The sequence below is a fragment of the Gymnodraco acuticeps genome, unplaced genomic scaffold, assembly GCF_902827175.1.
Source record: "Gymnodraco acuticeps unplaced genomic scaffold, fGymAcu1.1, whole genome shotgun sequence".
Lineage (NCBI taxonomy): Eukaryota > Metazoa > Chordata > Actinopteri > Perciformes > Bathydraconidae > Gymnodraco > Gymnodraco acuticeps.
In genome coordinates, this window is record NW_022990441.1 from 5,300,218 (window position 1) to 5,320,272 (window position 20,055).

At 42.7% G+C, this 20,055-nt stretch overlaps 1 protein-coding gene across 1 annotated transcript in view; it reads right to left on the reverse strand.

Annotated features, from left to right (window-relative positions):
* The window catches only part of arhgap35a (Rho GTPase activating protein 35a), a 63,200-nt gene that overhangs the window by 10,271 nt on the left and 32,874 nt on the right, over positions 1-20,055 (reverse strand). The window contains exons 2-3 of the mRNA XM_034225506.1: positions 12,704-16,540; positions 7,974-8,112 (exon numbers count right to left, since the gene is read on the reverse strand). Coding sequence (XP_034081397.1) covers positions 7,974-8,112; positions 12,704-16,426 — 3,862 coding nt within the window. The 5' untranslated portion in view covers positions 16,427-16,540. The remainder of the gene's footprint in view (positions 1-7,973; positions 8,113-12,703; positions 16,541-20,055) is intronic.

A 20,055-nucleotide genomic window follows, 5' to 3' on the forward strand; every position in this document is an offset into this window, starting at 1 on the left:
AGGACTATCACGGGGTTTGTCAAACCGATGCATGGTGTAGTCCTAAACGATAGCTGGGGATTCTGGGTAGTGTAGTGTCTTCTGCCATCCTTTACTCCGAAAAAATATTTGTTTCTCCGAATCGAAGGGGAAAAATACAAAAGCATTGCACACAATTTAAACCAATCAATGTTGTGTAATTAACAAGGATAATCTGGTGTATTTTAGTCGATGAGTAGTGCAGATATCACTGTAAAATCAATCGATAGTAAGGGGAATACTTACTTCCGGGTGTACAATTCTCCGTTATCCAATGAGAATGGACGCTCACATTGCCTTTAAGGGCAGCCGACACAAACGAATGCCGTGCTTCCATGAGCGTCATTACCAGTAGAAATACATTGCTTTTAAAATCGTGCTGTGCAACACGAAAAAAAGGGGGAAATCGTGTTGGTGAACACGAATCAATAGATTAAAAATCGTGTTGGTGAACACGAAATGCCATGAGACTGGGTTGGATATTATCATGTCAACGTAGACCAAAATCTCTGAGTAATATTTCCAGTACTTGTTTGAATCTAGTCACAAATAATAAAGGCACTTCTAAAGGCATAAGTTGGTCCAACAAGGTACTAGCAAGATGAAGCTAATTAAGTAGCCATTGATAAGATAAGGTTCTACTTCCCACACTTGAAATTCTGTTTTCATTTTGGTTGGAGACAAAGAGCGATCCAGAGGGAGTGAAGGAGAAAGGGAGTGGCAGAAAAGGAGGGCGAGATAGAGAGAGGCAGGGAGGAAATGGGAGAGCTTTCAGTCAACGCATACAGCATCGATCTCCTCCTTCTACCAATCAATTATCCACAAAAGCTTTTCTAGCCAGACACTAGGAAAACAGGGATGGGAGGAAAGATAGTGAGAGGGGAGTAGTGGTGGGGAGAGGGAGTGAGAGATAGGGGCAAAACAGGACAAGCACCCAAGTATGAGAAAGATAGTGGGGGGAGAGTGAAGGGCGCATGGGAGTGAGGGTCAGGACTGATGAAGGAGAGAATGGGAAAAAATGAAGGGCTTAAGATAAGGAGGAATATATAAGATAGACGTGTTTGAGACAACAAATCACTTCAAGGATGGAGATTGCAGGAGAGTAATAATAACAGCAGAGAAGCCACAAAGCAATGGGGGTGGGGTGGGGGGGGGGGGGGGGGGGAATAGAAGAAATAGAAGAGTTTTACTTGTATAGATGTAATGAAAGGAAAGCTCTCAATAACAGACAACAGCATCCTCCTTCTCTGGGGTCAAACAAAGCACTCTGTGCCTCCTGGGGTCAAGGTAAATATGAGCACTTCCCGTAGCAAATACATTGTGTTATTCTGCATCTCTAACCAGGCTTTTATAGTCAATCAATTTTACAGTGCATTGGTAATAAAAGGCTTTTCTCAAGCTTGTATCAGATTAAAAAAAAACTTAACAGCTTCCATCATCGTCAAGTGGGCAAAAACCGAGCGGTAAACGTCCTTGGAGTAAGCAGCTGTGCTCCTGCAGCATGTTACTGCCTTATAACACTCCAGTTGAGCCCGCATCAGCTCAGAGTGGCTGATTTCACAGTTCACCGTGAAAACTGTTGGTCGCTGGGTGCTGCCCTTTACGTCACTACGGAGGCAGCCACAGCCAGAAGATATGCCCCCACAAGCTAACACACACATCACTTCTGTACCCGTGAGCAGAACACACAGCGAGAAAAAGCCAGAGCTGAATAGAGATAACAGCAGTCACAATGGATTGATTTTATAATGCTGCTTTTCCACAAGCTCACAATGCATGAAAATAACACAAAATACCATATCTACTCCCTTTATTCTCAGGGACAAAGGGAGTGAGCTAGGAAGCACAATTAAGAGAAGCAACAAAGACATAAGACGTTTGAATAGGAACAGAAAACTATTTTTTCTCCAACAAATGCCTTCAAAAATGTGTGTTTTATCCATGAAGTCAGAGTTTTCTGACAAGTTACTATACAATTTGGCTTCAGAAAATGTGTTTTTGTATTAAATATACCAAGTTCATCATAGACTGTAAGACGTTATTGGTGACATTAAACAGACTAGTGCAATCCCCCTTTGGCCGATTGCTTGGCCTCAGGTTTTGCTGTTTGCAGCTCTCCCGAAAACCACTCATCCAAACAACTTCACACTCGACACAGCACTTCTTCATGTCCTCAGCAACACACGCGGCAAGTGTAAAGTCGTTCAGATGAAGGTTGCTGAGAAACTCAAAGGACATATAGAGATACCTTCCATTTGAGTTTTACAAGAATAAAGGCTGGAACGCTGTATTTATACTTGAAAAGGAGGAAAAGGGGAAAGGATATAGGGTAAAGCTGCTTTACAATGTCACTTATTATCAGCCAACGCTATAGAGACAAACATAGTGTTAGCGCTGTATGGTAATTTCCTTTGAGTGCTATTATGCCTAGAGATCGTAGACACAGATTCGGGATAAGTAAAGTCTAACTTACAGCAGCTACAATCGAAGCTAAACAGCATATTGTAACTCATTTCCCTTTGCAGTTGCAGTTATTCTCTTTGTGGGTGTGCCAGTCTATACGGCAAGTGTTCAAATGTAAACGTAGCATTCCTGTGCACGTTAGTTCTGACTGAGATGTGTCAGGGCACACTTAGCATGCATACTCACATAAATCACACAGAAGCAAGCAAAACACACACGGAAAAGTGCTGAGCCCACATTCTCCCAGTGTTCTACCTTTGATATTGATCGGATAGAGGGAGCAATGGGGCAGAACATTACCTGGCAACCCCCTAGTGACACACACACACACACACACACACACACACACACACACACACACACACACACACACACACACACACACACACACACACACACACACACACACACACACACACACCACACACACACACACACACACACACACACACACACACACACACACACACACACACACACCACACACACACACACACACACACACACACACACACACCACACACACACACACACACACCACACACACACACACACACACACACACACACACACACACACACACACACACACACACACACACACACACACACACACACACACACACAGCTTGCTGACGAGAGGAAAGAGTGAGCCATGAAGGAGGGGAGGGACGACGGGTACTGCAGGTGAAAAAAATTGAGAGAGCTGGCGATAAGACGTGGAGAAATAGAAATATGAGTTCTGGAGGAGATGAAAAATCCAATGTGACATGTGAAGGTACTCGTGGAGACAGAGGGAGAAGGATGACTGGAGAAAGCAGTAGAGGAACAAGGGCACAGGAGGATGAGGATTAGGCAAAATACCAAAAGAAGGAGTGAGAGTAAGAAGTGGAAAACATCCTCATGTGCACCCACATTGTTGTGCAGAGCCGGCCCGACCCATTAAGCGACATAAGCGGCCGCTTAGGGCCCCGCAGCCACTAAGGGGCCCCCTAGCAACAACAAAAAAGAAAAAAAATCTCCGTACACCGTCGCAGTGATAAGTATGTTTAATTAATTGTGTTAATATGCCTAGATTGCCTACTCTCAAAGTCATGTATTAAATTATTGAGTCAATAATATAATACATTAACCGTGCTTTACCTGAACCTCATCATGAGAGGACAGCAGGATTGTAATTTCCCGTGTTCAGTGAATGCAACAGAGGCAAGACACCAGACCAACCAGAGAGTTGAATGGAAATAAACATCTGTCTCATTGGCTGACAGGTACCTATCCTGTGAGCTGTGACAATGTTTAAAATAAACTGTCAGTCGGACTCAGAGTTTTTCAAGATGGAGATAAGAAAATGTTTTCTTAAAAAAAACGAAAATTCTCAAGTGGTGGCTCACACAACAACCCCAGAGCCACCACTTGAGCCAGGCAAACATTGTCAGTAAACTTCCAAGTTATGCGAACATGTAAGCAAAGCATAAATTATAGCTACGTTGACGTTACTTTGAATCGCGGGGGTAAGCTAAACCGTTAGCATGTAGCTATAGCTAGCCAGATATATTAAATAAACACTTTGTCATAAAATCTAAATGTAATGTTTTGTAGCGTTACCTGGTGATTTCAAAGAAAGCTCTCTGGGAAATGTTGACTTACGGTTCGACATGAAGCTAGAAGCTACCTTACAGTCAGGGTTGGGAGGGTTACATTGTAAATGTAATCAGTTACTGATTACTGAATACATGGCTCTGAAAGTAATCCGAATACAGTTACATGTCTTAAAAACGTAATCAGATTACTTTTGGATTACTTTCTTTTTCCATCACAGATGGGTATGTTTTGGTGTACAGGAGACACAAAAAGCAAAAGGAAACTGAACGTGTTTTTACTGTTTTAATGGCTTATCAAGAGCACAACTGAAATTGATTGATTGATTGAAAAGTTTATTAACAGCTTGTATATTGGGTACAGTACAGTACAGCTCAAAACATACAATTGTTAAGGGGATGCAGACCAGAGAAAGACTTTCGTCTTGTTTACATCAGGGTCCCCCATTTCCAATTCATCATGTCATTTAAGACATATAAGACATATTTGACATACAGATGGCTTATTTACAATACATAACATAACATCTGAAACGATGTAACAACATAATACACTTTTTGGGGATGCAGCTTGGGATGTGAGGAGTGAGGGACACGGCTTAGAACGGGCGTGTCGCCTTCTGTCCTGCTAGTGTTGGCAGGACATGAATTAAAATTTCGAACTCAGACTTCATTTTAAGGACATTTCGGCCAGGGGTGTAGTATAGCTATATTTGTTCAAGCGCCGGATTTGCAAAACAGGAGAGTGTGTGCACCAGTCTGCCTTGATCTATGTATTCATGTCTGTGACTCTCACAGTATCTGCTGCCCGCAGCTGTTTTATAGAAGGAAAACCTCCTTCACTTCATGAAATCTCTGCAGCACCAGGAGGCAGCGAGAGGGTTAACTCAGCCTCTAAGAGGTGCGCGCAGTGCCTTTCACGCACCGCCTTTCACGCACCGCCTTCACGCACCGCCTTTCACGCACCGCCTTCACGCACCGCCTTTCACGCACCGCCTTCACTGTGTTTACCTTCAGATTCATTAGAAAGGCTAAAGAGCAGTGTGGCTGATGTGTTTTAACCACATACACCTCTACAAACACACGATTTAAACGCAGACTTTTGTTCCTCCATGTTTCGTTGTTATTGTTTCACTGAGCGGACCCGCAATTTTTTTTCAAACGCTCCCTTTTTTGGTCCATCTGCGGCGGTAATAGGTTTTGTGCGCTGTGATGATTCGGCTGTACCTTTAGTAATGAATATTAAATGTTGTGAGGAAATCTTTCCACCAATAACTCCAATAAGTAATCCAAAATGTATTCACTTCAGGTTTACGAAAGTAACTGTAATCAGATTACTCGTTTTTCAAATGTAACGCGAGCTGAATAGTTACTTGATTTTTGGATTCTGATTACGTAATGCCGTTACATGTATTCCGTTACAACCCAACCCTGCTTACAGTACACAGTTGATCCGGAGTCCTGTCAGTTAAAGTGTTTCATAGTTAGCTTAGCTAAGCATCAACCTAGCACTAAAATATATGGATGTTTTGTAACAGTATTTCAGAGAAAAAGTCAGCTGAAATGGTGGCATAGTTGCCACTGCTTTACGTGTCAACAGCATGTTTGAACGTATTTTCAGCAGTACATGTGGCTGTTTGGCCACTGACGTTGCCATAACAACACCTGAATTTAAATGGGCAACCTCTTTTTGTGACAGATTTTTGCATGAAATTATAATTCTTCTGAATGATATTCCTATTGACAGCTAGTTTCTATGTGAACATTATGAGATGGACAGCCAGAGAGAATAAATGAAAAACAGTTATGAAATACTATATGACAAAACAAGAATACAGTTTAAGTGATTTATAAAATATCCATAAAGAAAAATCTGTTTACAGTTGTTTCATATGGGTGTTGAGAGATGTATCCAAAGATCTCTTAATTTTGCTCTCAAAGTGCACAAGATTGATGCCTTTAACTTCAATATTTAAAAAAATATCTTCCTGGGGGAGCATGCCCCCGGACCCTCCTAGAGGATGTTAGGTCTACGGTGTTTACATGCTTATTTATACAATATGTGTGCTTATGCTAACATCATAAGACAAAAGTTGGTTCCATGTTGTGTGTAGTGAGAACGCGCTAGAGTGAGGGGGCCCCCAAGCCAAAGCTAGCTTAGGGCCCCCAAAAGTCTAGGACCGGCCCTGCTGTTGTGTATATGAACGCATATTAAACCAGTTTGTCCTTCATCCAGAACTAAGTGCTGTGACTGCTCCAGTTAACACCTGAACAGGGCGAGGTGAAATCTAAAGCGATGCCTTGTTATCTAGAGCTTTGCCCCCATACTCCCTCAAAGAGGAACACGCTGGATGTTTTGTAAGGCCACAGTGATCCACAAGTACAGAGTCTTTAATCAGGGCAGAGATTACAGTGGAATGTATTTGCATGCAACTCACTTTAAGGAAGGTCATGAAAAAGACACTTTTAAGCAAGTAATTTGCACATTTTCTTTGGCATTTATTAGATGTATAAACTAAGTATATATTTTACGGTTACTTTCATCAATGTCATGTTCTCTGTTTGTTTTTTCAAGAAATCTGGTGGTTGAAGCAACCTTGGCGGACTTTACATTTTTTATACATTGACAATAGTCAAAATAGTCTAGTTGTTTTATGGCTCCTTCATGTCTTGATGAGTTGGTGGGTTCCTGTTAAAGTAATCTAATACTAGGGATGCAGTACTAAGTAGGGGTCAAATAGATAGTACTCACACAGATCTTCCAAATAGTATCAGTAAATGCTCCAGAAAACACAATTAAAGAGCTAACTTAACTATATTCTTTGAGGTGTTTCGCAGTAGAGGGTAGGTGACTGACTAATGACTTTAGTATCTAAATAATTATTACAGCATGGCCAAGATTAAACAGACGCATACAAATATTCAGAAATACTCTGCGACTCTGACCTAAGTCGCCCCTGGTTTAGTGTAACAGCTGGTGGCAGACAGACGGGAAAGCTGGCCATCCCGGGGCAGGGGGGCCCCAGCAGCACCTGGCAGGGGGTTAAGCATCTGGGTAACAGGGTTGCAAGGTTAGAAGCAGCTATCTAACCACATCTATACTCCATCTACTCCTGAAGAGGAGAGTAGAAGAGAGGCGGTACTGGTTTTGTGGAAAAAACATCCACGCCAATTTCAAAGTTATTTTAAGCAGGTGAGACTATTTTAGTTAAAAAAACAAGAGCAATTCCAACATTATGCTCCACAACAAACGTATTTGTTTGCTAAAATTCCCCCTTGGCTTTTCTCATCATCACATTGATCGAAATGAGGCTCCGACTCATTTGAAAGTTTACAGAAAGTACTGTAGCCATTGGAAACAGAAGCCAGCATAATCTATATGAAGCTTTTACTCAAACCAGTTTGGGAGTTGCCACAGAAACAATTTCTGTGTAATATACATTTACAAACAAGAAACAGTCTTAATCCAAGGATTTCATCATACCTAATTTTGCTTTACTTTTAAGAGACACCTATTTAGGCTATTAAAAAAAGCACGTTTACAGCACAAAATGCTTCACTTCTCCAGAGGTGCTTACCTATAAAGCCTACAGCTCAGCAACGCACTACCATCTATAAAACATGCACATGGATACAAAGGCTGCCTGTGATTTAAGGAGTACCACAGAATCACACTCTTAGCAACGTAGACCACAGTATTCTCACCGGGGAGGAAGATTAAGATAAGGAAACAGAAATAAGAAAATGAAAAAAAAGCTCAAAGGACATGTAAAGCATAGAGGCAAAATGATAATCATTTCAACAGGTAACACTTAAAAGAATAAAAACAAAGGCTTGTTCGGCATTCGATGACATTAAGCATCTCTTTATAAGGTAAAGTAAAACAGATTCTTACCTGTTGTTTCAATAAAACGGATGCACTTCTCAATGAAGACAGGAATTGGCCTCTCAGGACTCAGGACGGTGACCAGAGGCAAACCAAAGTAGTTGCTCTCGGGTTTTGAGATGGAATGCCTGGGTTTAGCTCGTGGTTTCTAGAGGAAAAAGAGAACAAATACAATTGGTTGGTAGTCTCAAGTTGTAGATTTAACATAATTTGAGTCCATTTGACATTGACACTGCTGACATAGGCATTCATGTCTAAGATTAAGCTGAGCCTAGAGGCTTTGTACTTGAAATGTGACTGTTTTTTGTTAGTATCTACTTGAGCATAAAAGATGAAAACACACATGCACACACACCCATCCCGCACATTCTTTTAAAACTGATAAGCAATCAAACATTCCTGACTTAAATCCTGCTTTGTGCATACATGAGATATGCATCAGTTGCTTCATCCCTCTGGTCTTCTCATATTTACCCTCCTTCTTTAGGCATTCTGTGTTTCTCTTTCTCTCTCTATACTGCATTGCAGCTCTAGGATAATCAAACTCTGTTATTCATTGCTAAATTAATTTCTCCTGTTATTCTCCTGTTAGGAGACCTGTATTGCACTCCTGCAACATTCCCTGCCTGCCTTGGTATGGCTGAAGCATCAGCAGTAATTGTACTGTGATTTAATGATGTTCAGGGGGAATGTTTTGAAGGCCCCTGAGGCCTGGATCTCTAGTAAGTCTGTCAGCCCCCTGAGGCTCTGCCCTGGCAGGCTGGGTGGCGAGGCAGGATGCATGGTTGGCTGGGCACACAGACTGTGGGAGCAGTGCAGGCCTGATAGACAGACACAGGAAAGAAGCAGATGAGGGCTCATTAGAGAGAAGAAGCCCGACGTGCCCTCTGCTCCATATACTGGCCTCACTGCACTCCACCAAAAATGTTCGATAGAACATAACTACACATTCACTCCCAACGGTGCTCAAGAAAACAAGCAGGGAAACTAATTAAGACTGAGACTATCACTGGTCCACCTGGACTATTTCGACTCCACCTTTTGTTTGAATATTTAGTAAATACATTCAGTTGTTAATCTACACAATATTTCAGATTGCTTTTGGAAGACTTCCACCTTAAAGCAAATTTTTATTTTAGTTCAGCACAGCTGACTTTGAATATAGTATTTGTCATATTTTATTATATTTTCTACCTATTCTTCTTTCTGAGTCTTTGAATGTACCATATATACCAAAGCAAATTCCTCGTATGTGTAAATCTACTTGGTAATAAAACAGATTCTAATTCTGATTCATCATTATCAGTGAGTATGTCAGGAAATACCTACAAGATATTGAACGGGAAATTAAATAGAACTTCTATTGGCGGCATTCGTAGATACGTTATTATGATAAACTGAAGGAAAAGGGAACTGTTGCTACTTTCACAGTCATTTGGGTGCTTAAGTGTCAGGGAAACAACATGTGAAAGATAACCCAAATGACACGAACTGGTATACTGGAAAAGTTACATTGAAAAAAAGACATTCCAAGTAAATTAGCAATTGTTGCCCAGTTATCTAAGTATGATGAACTGATGCCCAACAGGAATTCCTTTACTTATCACTTCCAACAAACTCCCCTGCTGCACTGACTGATACTTCTTTAATGCTCCCTTCTCAACCTAAAGACATCCTTATACTTGTGACAATTAGCTGAATATCTGCATATTTACAGTTGAAGTATTTATTCACATATGCCCAACATGTGGGGTTTGCATTGCATTAAAGGTGTAGTAATAATAGTGAAGCTACAAGACAACAGCCTCTGTGGTGATGGAGTTGTACTGTCATAACTCACTGCCAGCTTGTTTTTTTAGCTCCAACGTAGCAGCTCATCATTTATTTGTGTCCCATCATCCTGACTGTGTGGTATCTGTGCCCTATATCAGTTTGTTTTTTTGCAGCATTGTCCCCCCCCCTCTCTTTCTCTCTTAATGTCTTATCCCCCTGTAGTTCTGCCTTCTGGCCACTCCTTTTAGTTGCTGACTGAGACAGGATATGTTGCCAGCGCTGAGAAGACAAAACAGATCTCTACCACAAAAGACAAACAAAACACATCCTTAATAATAACATACAGACATTGTGGTGAGCGTATACATACACAGTGCGCAGTAGGATGCAGAAACACTAAGCCGCAATACAAAAATAATTTCGGTTCTATCATAACTAATTTCTCTCCGGCTAATTTTCATTTTTGCTCCATAGTTGTGTTTTCTCCTTTGATTGTCTCCCTCCCTCTAGTTTCTTGTATGAGGAGGACACTAGACTGGAACTAGGTGACTGAGGAATTTGAAGCATTTCTCTTGCTGGCTGAGGAGGTTTGAAAAAAGCTGCAGGAGAAAAGAGGAAATGTTTCCGGCCTCTCGCTGAGGGAGGGCAGACGGGACAGAAACACGTTATTGCCTAGGTAAAGGGGGTTTTGAAACAGGCTCAGAGTCTAGTTTCAATTATTTGGTACACAGCACCCTAAGGCTCTGACCAAGAAAGTGTTTACACTGCATAAACCTAAACTTTCACCCTGAAAAAAGCAACTGAACATTTGACTTATTGTTAACCCTGACAAGACTCTAAGGAACTGGTTTCATATCAACCCAGAGTCACTGTTAAACACATCTCCCTGAAATGGCCAAATAAGTCAATACCATGCCAGTTAACCTGGGGGGATTTCAGGCTGAGCGGTTTGAAAATGGACTCTTATCTTTCAGACAGCTGCTTAGAAAACAGGTGATAGAACTTGATCACATTGTTACAACTATATTCAAGCCATAACGGCCTTCAATGCAGCTATCAAGATCCCAGATCTGCTGTAGGGCACAAATCAGAAGCACAACTTAAGGTAATGGTAATCCAAATTAAATTGGCTTCTTTCTTGGGAGTTTGTTTTCAAACAAGGCTAATGATGTGTCACATGAGATTTTATTGATCCCACTTGCCCCCCCTCAAAGGACAGGGTCAGAGCACAGGGTCGGGTAAAAGTCAGAGCTTGTATAACATGGGGCTTGAAGTGGTTTGTCCAATTAATTGGTAGTTTGTTCTAGAGAAGGTACATTGAGTACACAATATCAGTAATGGCTAAAGGAAATAACTTGGTTTAGGGTAGCTATGTGAGTAGACAGGCTTCACGCAGGTATTTGGACATCACAGTGTGTGAAAACATTAATCATCCCCCTCCTTTTCCACCATACTGACAGCCATGGTAATTATCACAGACACACAACATATACAGCTGACACTTCTGTGCCGCGCCATGTGTGTGAATGAGCAACATACCATGCTGATAAGCCTGACAGAGTAAGGTTAAAACTATGGTCACAACACGTGTGAGAGACAAGCACAGAAACAGCCAGCGGTAGACCGAGGCTGAGGCTAGAGAGATATGGGGTAAACATAATGTGGCGAGAGACTAAGAGTGTGACAGGAATGTGAGAAGCATAAAGTATGAATCCGCAAGAACACACAATCACTGTGAATATGAGCGAAATAAAGGAAGGAATCAAAGAAAGCCAAGCTGACGATTGCTAACAAACATCAGGTAGGATTTTCTGTGAAATGGCAAGATGGGTGGGAAGTGGGAGTGACGGGGTGGCATGGGAAAGGGATTCCCTATATTTGTTATACTTTTCTTTTTGTATTGTCTATATAATTTGTATCTGTGTATATGAGTCCCTTTTGTGAGGGCAAAAAAAAAAGTTGGTCACAAAAAAAAGAAAGCCAAGCTGACCATTTTGAGTGACCAGACTTGACATGTACTTTCATGCAGTCCCACAACTGTGTGAACAGTAAAAAAAAAAAGCACTGCGTTAACTAGGTGGCGCTGATGGCAAACAACAGATCACTAACGGCAAATACACTGCCCCTTTGACAAATAATTTGTAAACAATGCAAAGTTGTTCTACTTTCAGGGCTGGTTGTTATTCATTAGATTTAAGGAGGTCCTTTGCTCAGATTCTCTTAGATCATTTGCATGATCGCATTGTTTTCCTAAACAGCAGGGCTGTTTACAACTCATTTGCTGAGCTATAACATGAGTTTTAATTTATCTTCATGAACTGCTACAGGGATAATTGTAAGATGGATGTTGATCAAATCAAATCAAGTTTTTTTAAATGTCAAACATCATTATGCCAGCTCTTTAATGGGAGACTTGATTGAACCATGGGGATTTACACATTAGCACAAAGTGATACAATAGCACAGTGCATAATGTGGCTCTGTCCCTATTCATTAAGATTTTCCTCTGATTATGTGGCTAGTTTAGAGAATTTCACAGAGCAGCCAAGATAAAATATATCTTGCAGTATAATATGCCTTCAGAGGCACTCCTAAGGTATGGCATGTTTTCACTGAGCTTAGCTGCAGAGAGTAAAGAGATTATACTGAACTCATTAGTTATTCCTCGACTTTAGCGATAAGCCGTTACCCACTAAAGAAAACAGGTATTGAATCTCAGACCGCTTATTGTGCTAAGGATTATGGGCATTTTATCCATTCTTTCTATAAACAAATATTTGTATGTGCGCATGTGTGTGTGTGTGTGTGTGGCATTAATTACAACAAAATGTTCGCTAGTTACAAAAGTGACACTTTTCCTGTGCTATTAAAGATTCTACATTTGAGATTTAAACTTGTTTAAGTCAGAGGTGAGACTCATACTTTACATCATTCATATATTACAAAACAGATGGAAGCACACTAACCTTTGTATTTCTGCGCAGGCTCTTAAGAATATTTCTCCTTTTGGGGTCCTCAATCTCCTCAATCGAGTTGTCCTTTTGGGCTCCTACTTCATCTTGGCAAGCCTTGGGTGGACCCCCCAACTCATCATCACTGCCTATGGAGAAGCTTGTCCTAAAGCTGCTGAACTTGCCAAGCCGTTTGGATCTATCTCTGTAAAGCTTAGGCTTTACACCGATGGCGGACAACTTTCTCCTGCGCTCAAGTGAGCTGCTATCGGCCTCGCTGTCGGACCCATTCCCCCCAGCACTGCCGTTGGAGTGGCCTTTGTTGGAATTGCGGATGGTGATAATCTTGCCCTGTGTGCTGTCATGAGGGACAGAGTAAATTGTCTCTTCTTCTGAGGGCCGAGGTTTGCTCACAGCATCCATGGGCTCTGCATAGTCTGAGGGGTCATAGCCACCATCGCTACCTGGAGCCCAGGTGACAGCTTGTGGCAAGGAGCGGCGGTTGGTGCCACCCTGCTGGTCCATGTAAGGGCCGAGGTTAACCTTACGTACAGGCTTCGGCTTCACTTGTGGAGGAACCTTGTTGTTCAGCCTGTTCTCAAATGTGCTTAGCTCAGAAAGGACAGAGAAGGTGTCACTCGAGTCCAGATCAGGTAACTTGAAGTTTCCAAGGTGGGAACTGAGACTGCCATCCTCCCTCAGGGGTGATGGGTCGATATCGTCCTCTGAGTCCATAAGAATGTTAACTGGACTAGGAGAGCCACAACGAGGGCTGATGCTCTCATTGGTACATGCCTCAGCCACATTATCATACATGTGTGTGGCCTCAACAATAGTGCGCTTCTCTATTGCCTCTTTTAGGAAGGTTTGGAAAAGGTCTATCTTATGAAGCCCCCCTACTACCCCACCGTGTCCACATATTACTGTGTTAAACCTGGCCTCTATTTCATGGGCCAGTTCCTCTCCCTGACTGACCTGCTCCTTAGCTGACTCAGAGTCTGACAGCTCCATTTGGCTCTCCCCTACTGCTAGCAACTGGACTGGGATGATGTCTTGGACCTCACACAGGAAAGCACATAATGTCTCCATAGAGGCCTTGCGGCGAGCTGAGTAAACTGCAATGTAGCCGTGAACTAGCTTGGTTTTGCGGAGTGAGAAAGAGGAATGAAAAGAGAGCAGTGACAGCTCAATGTTCAGCCTCTGACCTCCTATACTCAGTTCCAGCAAAACAGATGTTCCACTGCTTAGGCTGGCGGCAGGACGACAATGCTGGGGTAAAAGGAATGGAGCAAGGAGCTGGTCTATGTCGTAAGTGTCTCCACACATCAAGCACATGACTATTCTCAGGTCTGCCTCCAGCATTGGCTGGGACTGAGAGTCTCTGAAGGCAGAGGATGAAGGCGGTGAGGGAGGGGAGATGCTCCCTATGCTTCTCCTTGATTCTAAGAGGCCCTTCAGCATCTGGTTGATCTGCCTCTCGTTGACATTGCGACCGTAGCTCATGCCTGGAGAGGCAGGGTCTAGGTAGGAACACTGCAGCTTTCCAGCCACCTGCTGCCCTTGTTGGATAAGAGTCTGCGCTGTCTCCCCCCCAATATCCCCAATTGACCCAACCCCCCGCTTGGTAACCAGAAGGAGGGACAGTGGGAGTTGGGCTAAGCTTTTTTCCCTTTCCCTTCTGCTTATAGTTGACTCCCTAAGCCTCTCTAAACTCTCAACAACATAAGAGAGGGATTCCTTTGAGTTGTACAAACACAGGCAGCCATGCGGTGTAAAGGTTGGCGTGTGGAATGAATTGACTGGCAGACGTACGTTGCCCTCTATGGGACGGAGGGCTAACTCATAAATCTTGCCATCTAGCACGTAGCGGTCTTCACTGGTGCACATGGCTCTTATCTCATTTGCCATCTCTCTGGCTAGCCCATCTTTCCCTAGGATGACAAGATTGATCCGTTCAGCCCTCCCCAAATCCAGTCTTGTAGTGTCTGATGATGGGTAGCGAGTAGGGAATCTGGAGGCCAGTATCTGCTCTATCTTACTGTCCACACAGTGGGGGCTGTTGGGACAGGTGTCCTTTGTGGGGTGGTAGACAAAGTGGATATGTTTCAATACCAGAGCATCCCTTTCTGCCTGTAGCTTCTGCAGGGCTTTAAACCTTTGCTCCTCACCCAACACCTCCTGAATGGCTCCCATTTTCTCTTTACTTGGCTTTGCGTCCACTTCCAGCTCATAAAAGAGCTCAGAGTATTCAAGGAGCAGTTCCTGAAAGTCCTCTTTGGCTCTGTCAATGATTTCCTTCTGGTGTTTGTTGTAGATATCCAGATATTCAGCCTCATCAAGCCACTGATAAAAGTCTTCATTCATGATGAAGCTTCGGGCCTCCTCCCAAGGTTTCCCTGGTGTGATAAAAGGAGAGACACTTAGCTTCTCCTTGAACTCCCATCTCATCTCTGCCCGTTTGCGCTCATTTCTGAGATGCTCCAAGTGGGTTTCATAGATGGCTTCAGCTATGGGGGTCTCCAGGAGGTCCTGTGGGATCCGGTCATCGTCCATTTGATCAATGTGTGGTGTGGTCTCCCAAGGGGTGTCGTCGAGCACTATAAACCATTGGGTGAAATCTCTCTTTGTCTCCAGGACTTTCTGAACTCCAGACCAGCTCAAGTGATCTATCTCATCCAACTCTGGTAACAGTACAGAGAGAGCCTGTGGCAGAGTACTTAGATAGGCCTTTCTACGTTTCTCTATATGGTCTTGTTTAAGTCTATGCACATGCTGCTGGAAGAGCTTCTTGGCTTTAGCTGTCCCCTCAAGGAAAACATAGTCCTTGTACTCAGGAGAAGACTGCATGCGGCGACTGACTGCTAGCCACGTCTCATTGTGGTTCTTCACAATACGGGTGACCAGCCACTCATAGCGGTCTTTGGCAGAGGCAATCTGTTGACTCTGCTGTTTTAGTGCCTCAAAGTAAGGGATAATTTTGGGCTTTCCCCTACTCTTGTCGATTAGCTGAACCAGTGTTAGAAAGGCCAATTCAACATTGACATTAGAGCGTGCTGATGTTTCTACCACCTGTAGGTTTTTCTTTGCCAAGGCAAAGGTGTGCGAGTCTTTAATATAGCGCTCAACTCCTTCATCGCATTTGGTGAGAACCAGTACCACAGGTTTCTTCGTTTTGGCTAGCTGGTTGTACAGGTTGGTGACAAACTTCATCTGGTCCTCAAAGCTACGATTCATACCCCTGCTTACATCCACACAGAGTAAGAAGCCATCCACCATAATTTTGCCTTCAGGCATCTGTTTCTGCTCAAAGTCTTGCTCTAGCCCCAGCTGATCTGTGCAAAAGTACATCAGCTTCTCAGCTGAAGCCAGCTTGGTGGACGCTGCCCTCTTGATGTACGGTTGGAGCGCCGTGCTTCGGTGGGGCTGGAACGTCTGATCATCAATGAACTCCGTCTGCTCCACCACATTCATTCGGCATTCAGGCCCCTCCTCCAGCATCCGCCCAGCCTCTCCCCAGAACAGGAAGTGGTCATTGTTCACAACACGGCCTCCAAAGTCACTGGTGCTAAGAACAGAGGTGTGGTCTAGGTGGAAGTCATCTGCACTTGGCCGGACAAAACGGTTACATAGGCAAGACTTGCCCACGCCGCATTGGCCTTTCTCCTTCTCTGTGCCGGACAGCCCAAGCACGACCAGGTTGTATATGGGTGCCCGGACATCTTGCTTTTTGGCCATCATTATAGCTGGCAGAGGCTCATCCTGCCATGCAGTTGCTAGCTCTAGGGAGAGGAGACGGCAGCCAGGGAAGGGGGTTTCCCATGCAACAGGAGCTCACTGGGATGTGGTCTGGTCCTGCATGATAGAGAGAGAAAGAGAAAGGGGGAGATATAATTAATCAAGTGAAATAAATAAATAAAACATTCCAATGAAAGGCTTTATTATTCGAAAGCTATTGTGTCTCCCATTAAAATTCCTAATGTGCTGGTAATAATGTTTAATCTGTGATCCTATTTCTCCACTGAATGTTTCCTGAAAAGATTGAGGTCAGTGGAAAAGCTGCTAGAATACTGCACATTATTTAACTCAGCTGTAGCTCAGTAAAAGGCAATTCCTCACCATTTAACTCATTTAATTTGTATACTGCCAGGATTGCACTGCTAATAGTGGTGCCTTTCACATCTCATTCCTATGTTCGTTGCGACTCAGTATGTGTTTTGGCTTATTATCCAGGATCTAACAGTGTGGTTAGTTTTCTCACAGCCAGCAGCAGTAGAAAGAGAGTTATGTGGGGTTTCACTATCGCAGACAACAGACTCATGAATGTGCGCGCACACACACACACACACACACACACACACACACACACACACACACACACACACACACACACACACACACACACACACACACACACACACACACACACACACACACACACACACACACACACACACACACACACACACACACACACACACACACACACACACACACACACACACACACACACACACACACACACACACACACACACACACACACACACACACACACACACACACACACACACACACACGTGAAAACAGGCACACTAAGCTCCCTGCACCCCAAATGAAAGACGCACACAAGAAGATGAAAGCAGATAAGTGTTCCAGAGCTAAAGTTACTAATTGGCCAACTAGGGAAAGCCATCTGCAATTTAAAAAGCTGCACTGCCTGTTGGCTGACTCATCTCCATCAAAAACATGTTTTCCTGCGTTTCTCAAACACTCTGCAAACAGATCAGAGTTGGCAGGTGTGCCATCATTAATGTCTCTACATGGTTACCTACAGTTAATGCAACCGACTGCTCCCATGCCGTCAAGAAATAGTACATATAAACATAGATCGCGGCTTAGTTGACATGGCAATCTCAGTGTTATTTAATCCATCAGTAGATCCGAACTAAAACTAAAGAGGCATGATGAGGGATGTTCTTTAAGGAATGGCCTTTTTTGACAGCGCAATTTGTAAGGAACAAAAATTCTCAGAGACAGTTAGAACACAGACTTGCAATATGAGCTGTCATAAGTGAGGAGTTAATGTAGCAAAACAGACATTAAAACCACTATTAATCATGAATAGCTCTTTTGACAGAGAACACAAAACCAGACAAAGCCTTCATTGCAGCTGAATTGAGTATGTCAGACAACAGAGAGCTGTGGATGCGCACAGAGGAACTTCAAAGCTCAACACTGCGAGACAAAGAAAGGGAAATGGTAGGAGTAAGAACTTACTATAGTGGAACTCAGTGTAGATACAAAGCAACCTCACACCTGCTGTCTATCTAATACTGCATATACTGTACATTGAGTTTTTCTTGAAAGCTAAGTACCACTAAGCGAAGTTCAAAGCTTGACAGTTATGGCAAAGCCTTGAAACCCTGAGTCTCACTAAAGAAAATTAGAATCAGGCTGTGAATTAACATTACAGAGGCAAGACCTCCCCACTGCTGCACCAGGTATATTACCAAGTGCCAGCATAAAAAGGGGAATCCATATCAAAAATAATGTATTGAGTTTTGATATTTATAGAGGAAACATACATGAAAAATGGATCAAGGCAACCAGAGAAAGACCCTGCTCTGTATTAAAATGTGGTGTTTCTTGTTCTCAGCAAGGCTTGATACATTTTGGAAAGATATATGACCTAGGAATCATGGCTATTTCATTGTCTTCTTTTTCAAGACTCTCTTTTTAGTAGATTTACTGCTTCTATTGTGTGCACCCACAAGTCTAACATCAGGAACACATCTAGTTGGAAAATGGTGCAGTATATACAGCTTTGACTAGATGAAAAGAACTGCAGGTGTGGCATCTATAGAACTGGAGTGAGCAGTTTAGGACAGAGCACACCTATGTCCTAAACTAGTAATGTTAACATTGAAGAGCAGACACCATAAAACCACAATGAGTCACAAGAAACATCACATGCTGCATCTGGTTAAGATTTTTGGCTAAACTGTATGCAGCCTTTTCATAATGATTTGTATAGTGAATCATAATCATAGATCATACAAATGTAATGAGATCCATAAAATAGATTTATCTGACGTCTACAAGGGCCAGTTTTTCCTCCCTAAATGCTGCAGTGTTATTCCAATCTTGTAAAGTGAGTGTCATTTATATTGTTTACTCAAACACAAATGCACAGAACTGAACAGACATGTCGGCAGGAGTATTACAATGCAGATCATGTTATCAGTAGTTAGCTATGCTATAAGGGGTACTTTCCGAATAGTCCAATAAATAAAGAAAGGATTAAATGACCAATAGGATCACCTCAAGTACATATCAGTCTCATCATAAATTGCATTCTAAAATTGTATACATTTCTTTTATGAGGTAAACTAAAATAAATGTGATTTATGTTTATGAGCTGCAAAGTTTGCTTGGAACTGCTTCCCTGCGCAGACTGAACTGTAGTGACATGCTCTAGGTAGCGGTCTACTGAGCTGACACAGGGTGTTAAATACAGATATGCAAGAAGCCATGGTGCAAACTCATATTAGCACAAATGACCTATATGGGCTCACACATAAAAGGTACACACATGCACGTGCATTCACACATGGACATTATCCTATGTAACACCCTAGTGATCAGTGTGTCATGTGTGAAATAGGTCATGTTTGTGACCAGCTGCGAGAGTGTCTGGATTAAAAGAAAATCAAGCACTCCTAAAGTCCCTATAGACCTGGAGGCTAGCCAGCCTCAATGCTCTCACAGCTAACATCTGCTGCATTGACCCCACTTATCTTTTTCCTAAGAATGTTCCTACGAGTGTTCCTAGTGTGTGCCGTGTATGTGAATCTACAAGTTCATACACATTTTGTGACGGTTAACTAACATACTCACTGTGGAATGGTGCAGGTTATGCATATGGTGTGTGACAGAGCTGTGGCATATAGAATAACCAAAAAAGGAATGGCAGAGAAAAGAGAAATAGAGAATAAGTGAAGTAATGATAACACTTTTCCCCCACTTGTGTCAAAGGGACATGTCGGTGTGAGAAACAGACAACTCTGGGTTCAGTTTTAAGTGATGTGATGCATTGATTTAAAACATAGCATCGGATAATGGAAGAAAATAATATGCCTCATGAGACTGACTGCCGTGCCCAAGTCAAACTGACAGAAACATGGAATATATATGACATTACAACGGCACAATTCACGTTGTTTCAGCAGCCTGTCTATGAACAGTCTAAGTGGTGACTTTCATACACAATAGATCTCATTTAGGGAATACATTTCCTCTTTCCGCAGACCTATAAAAGACACCACTGCCTGAGCTAGCCTTGGTGCAACAGTCCAGTTGTCGAGCACT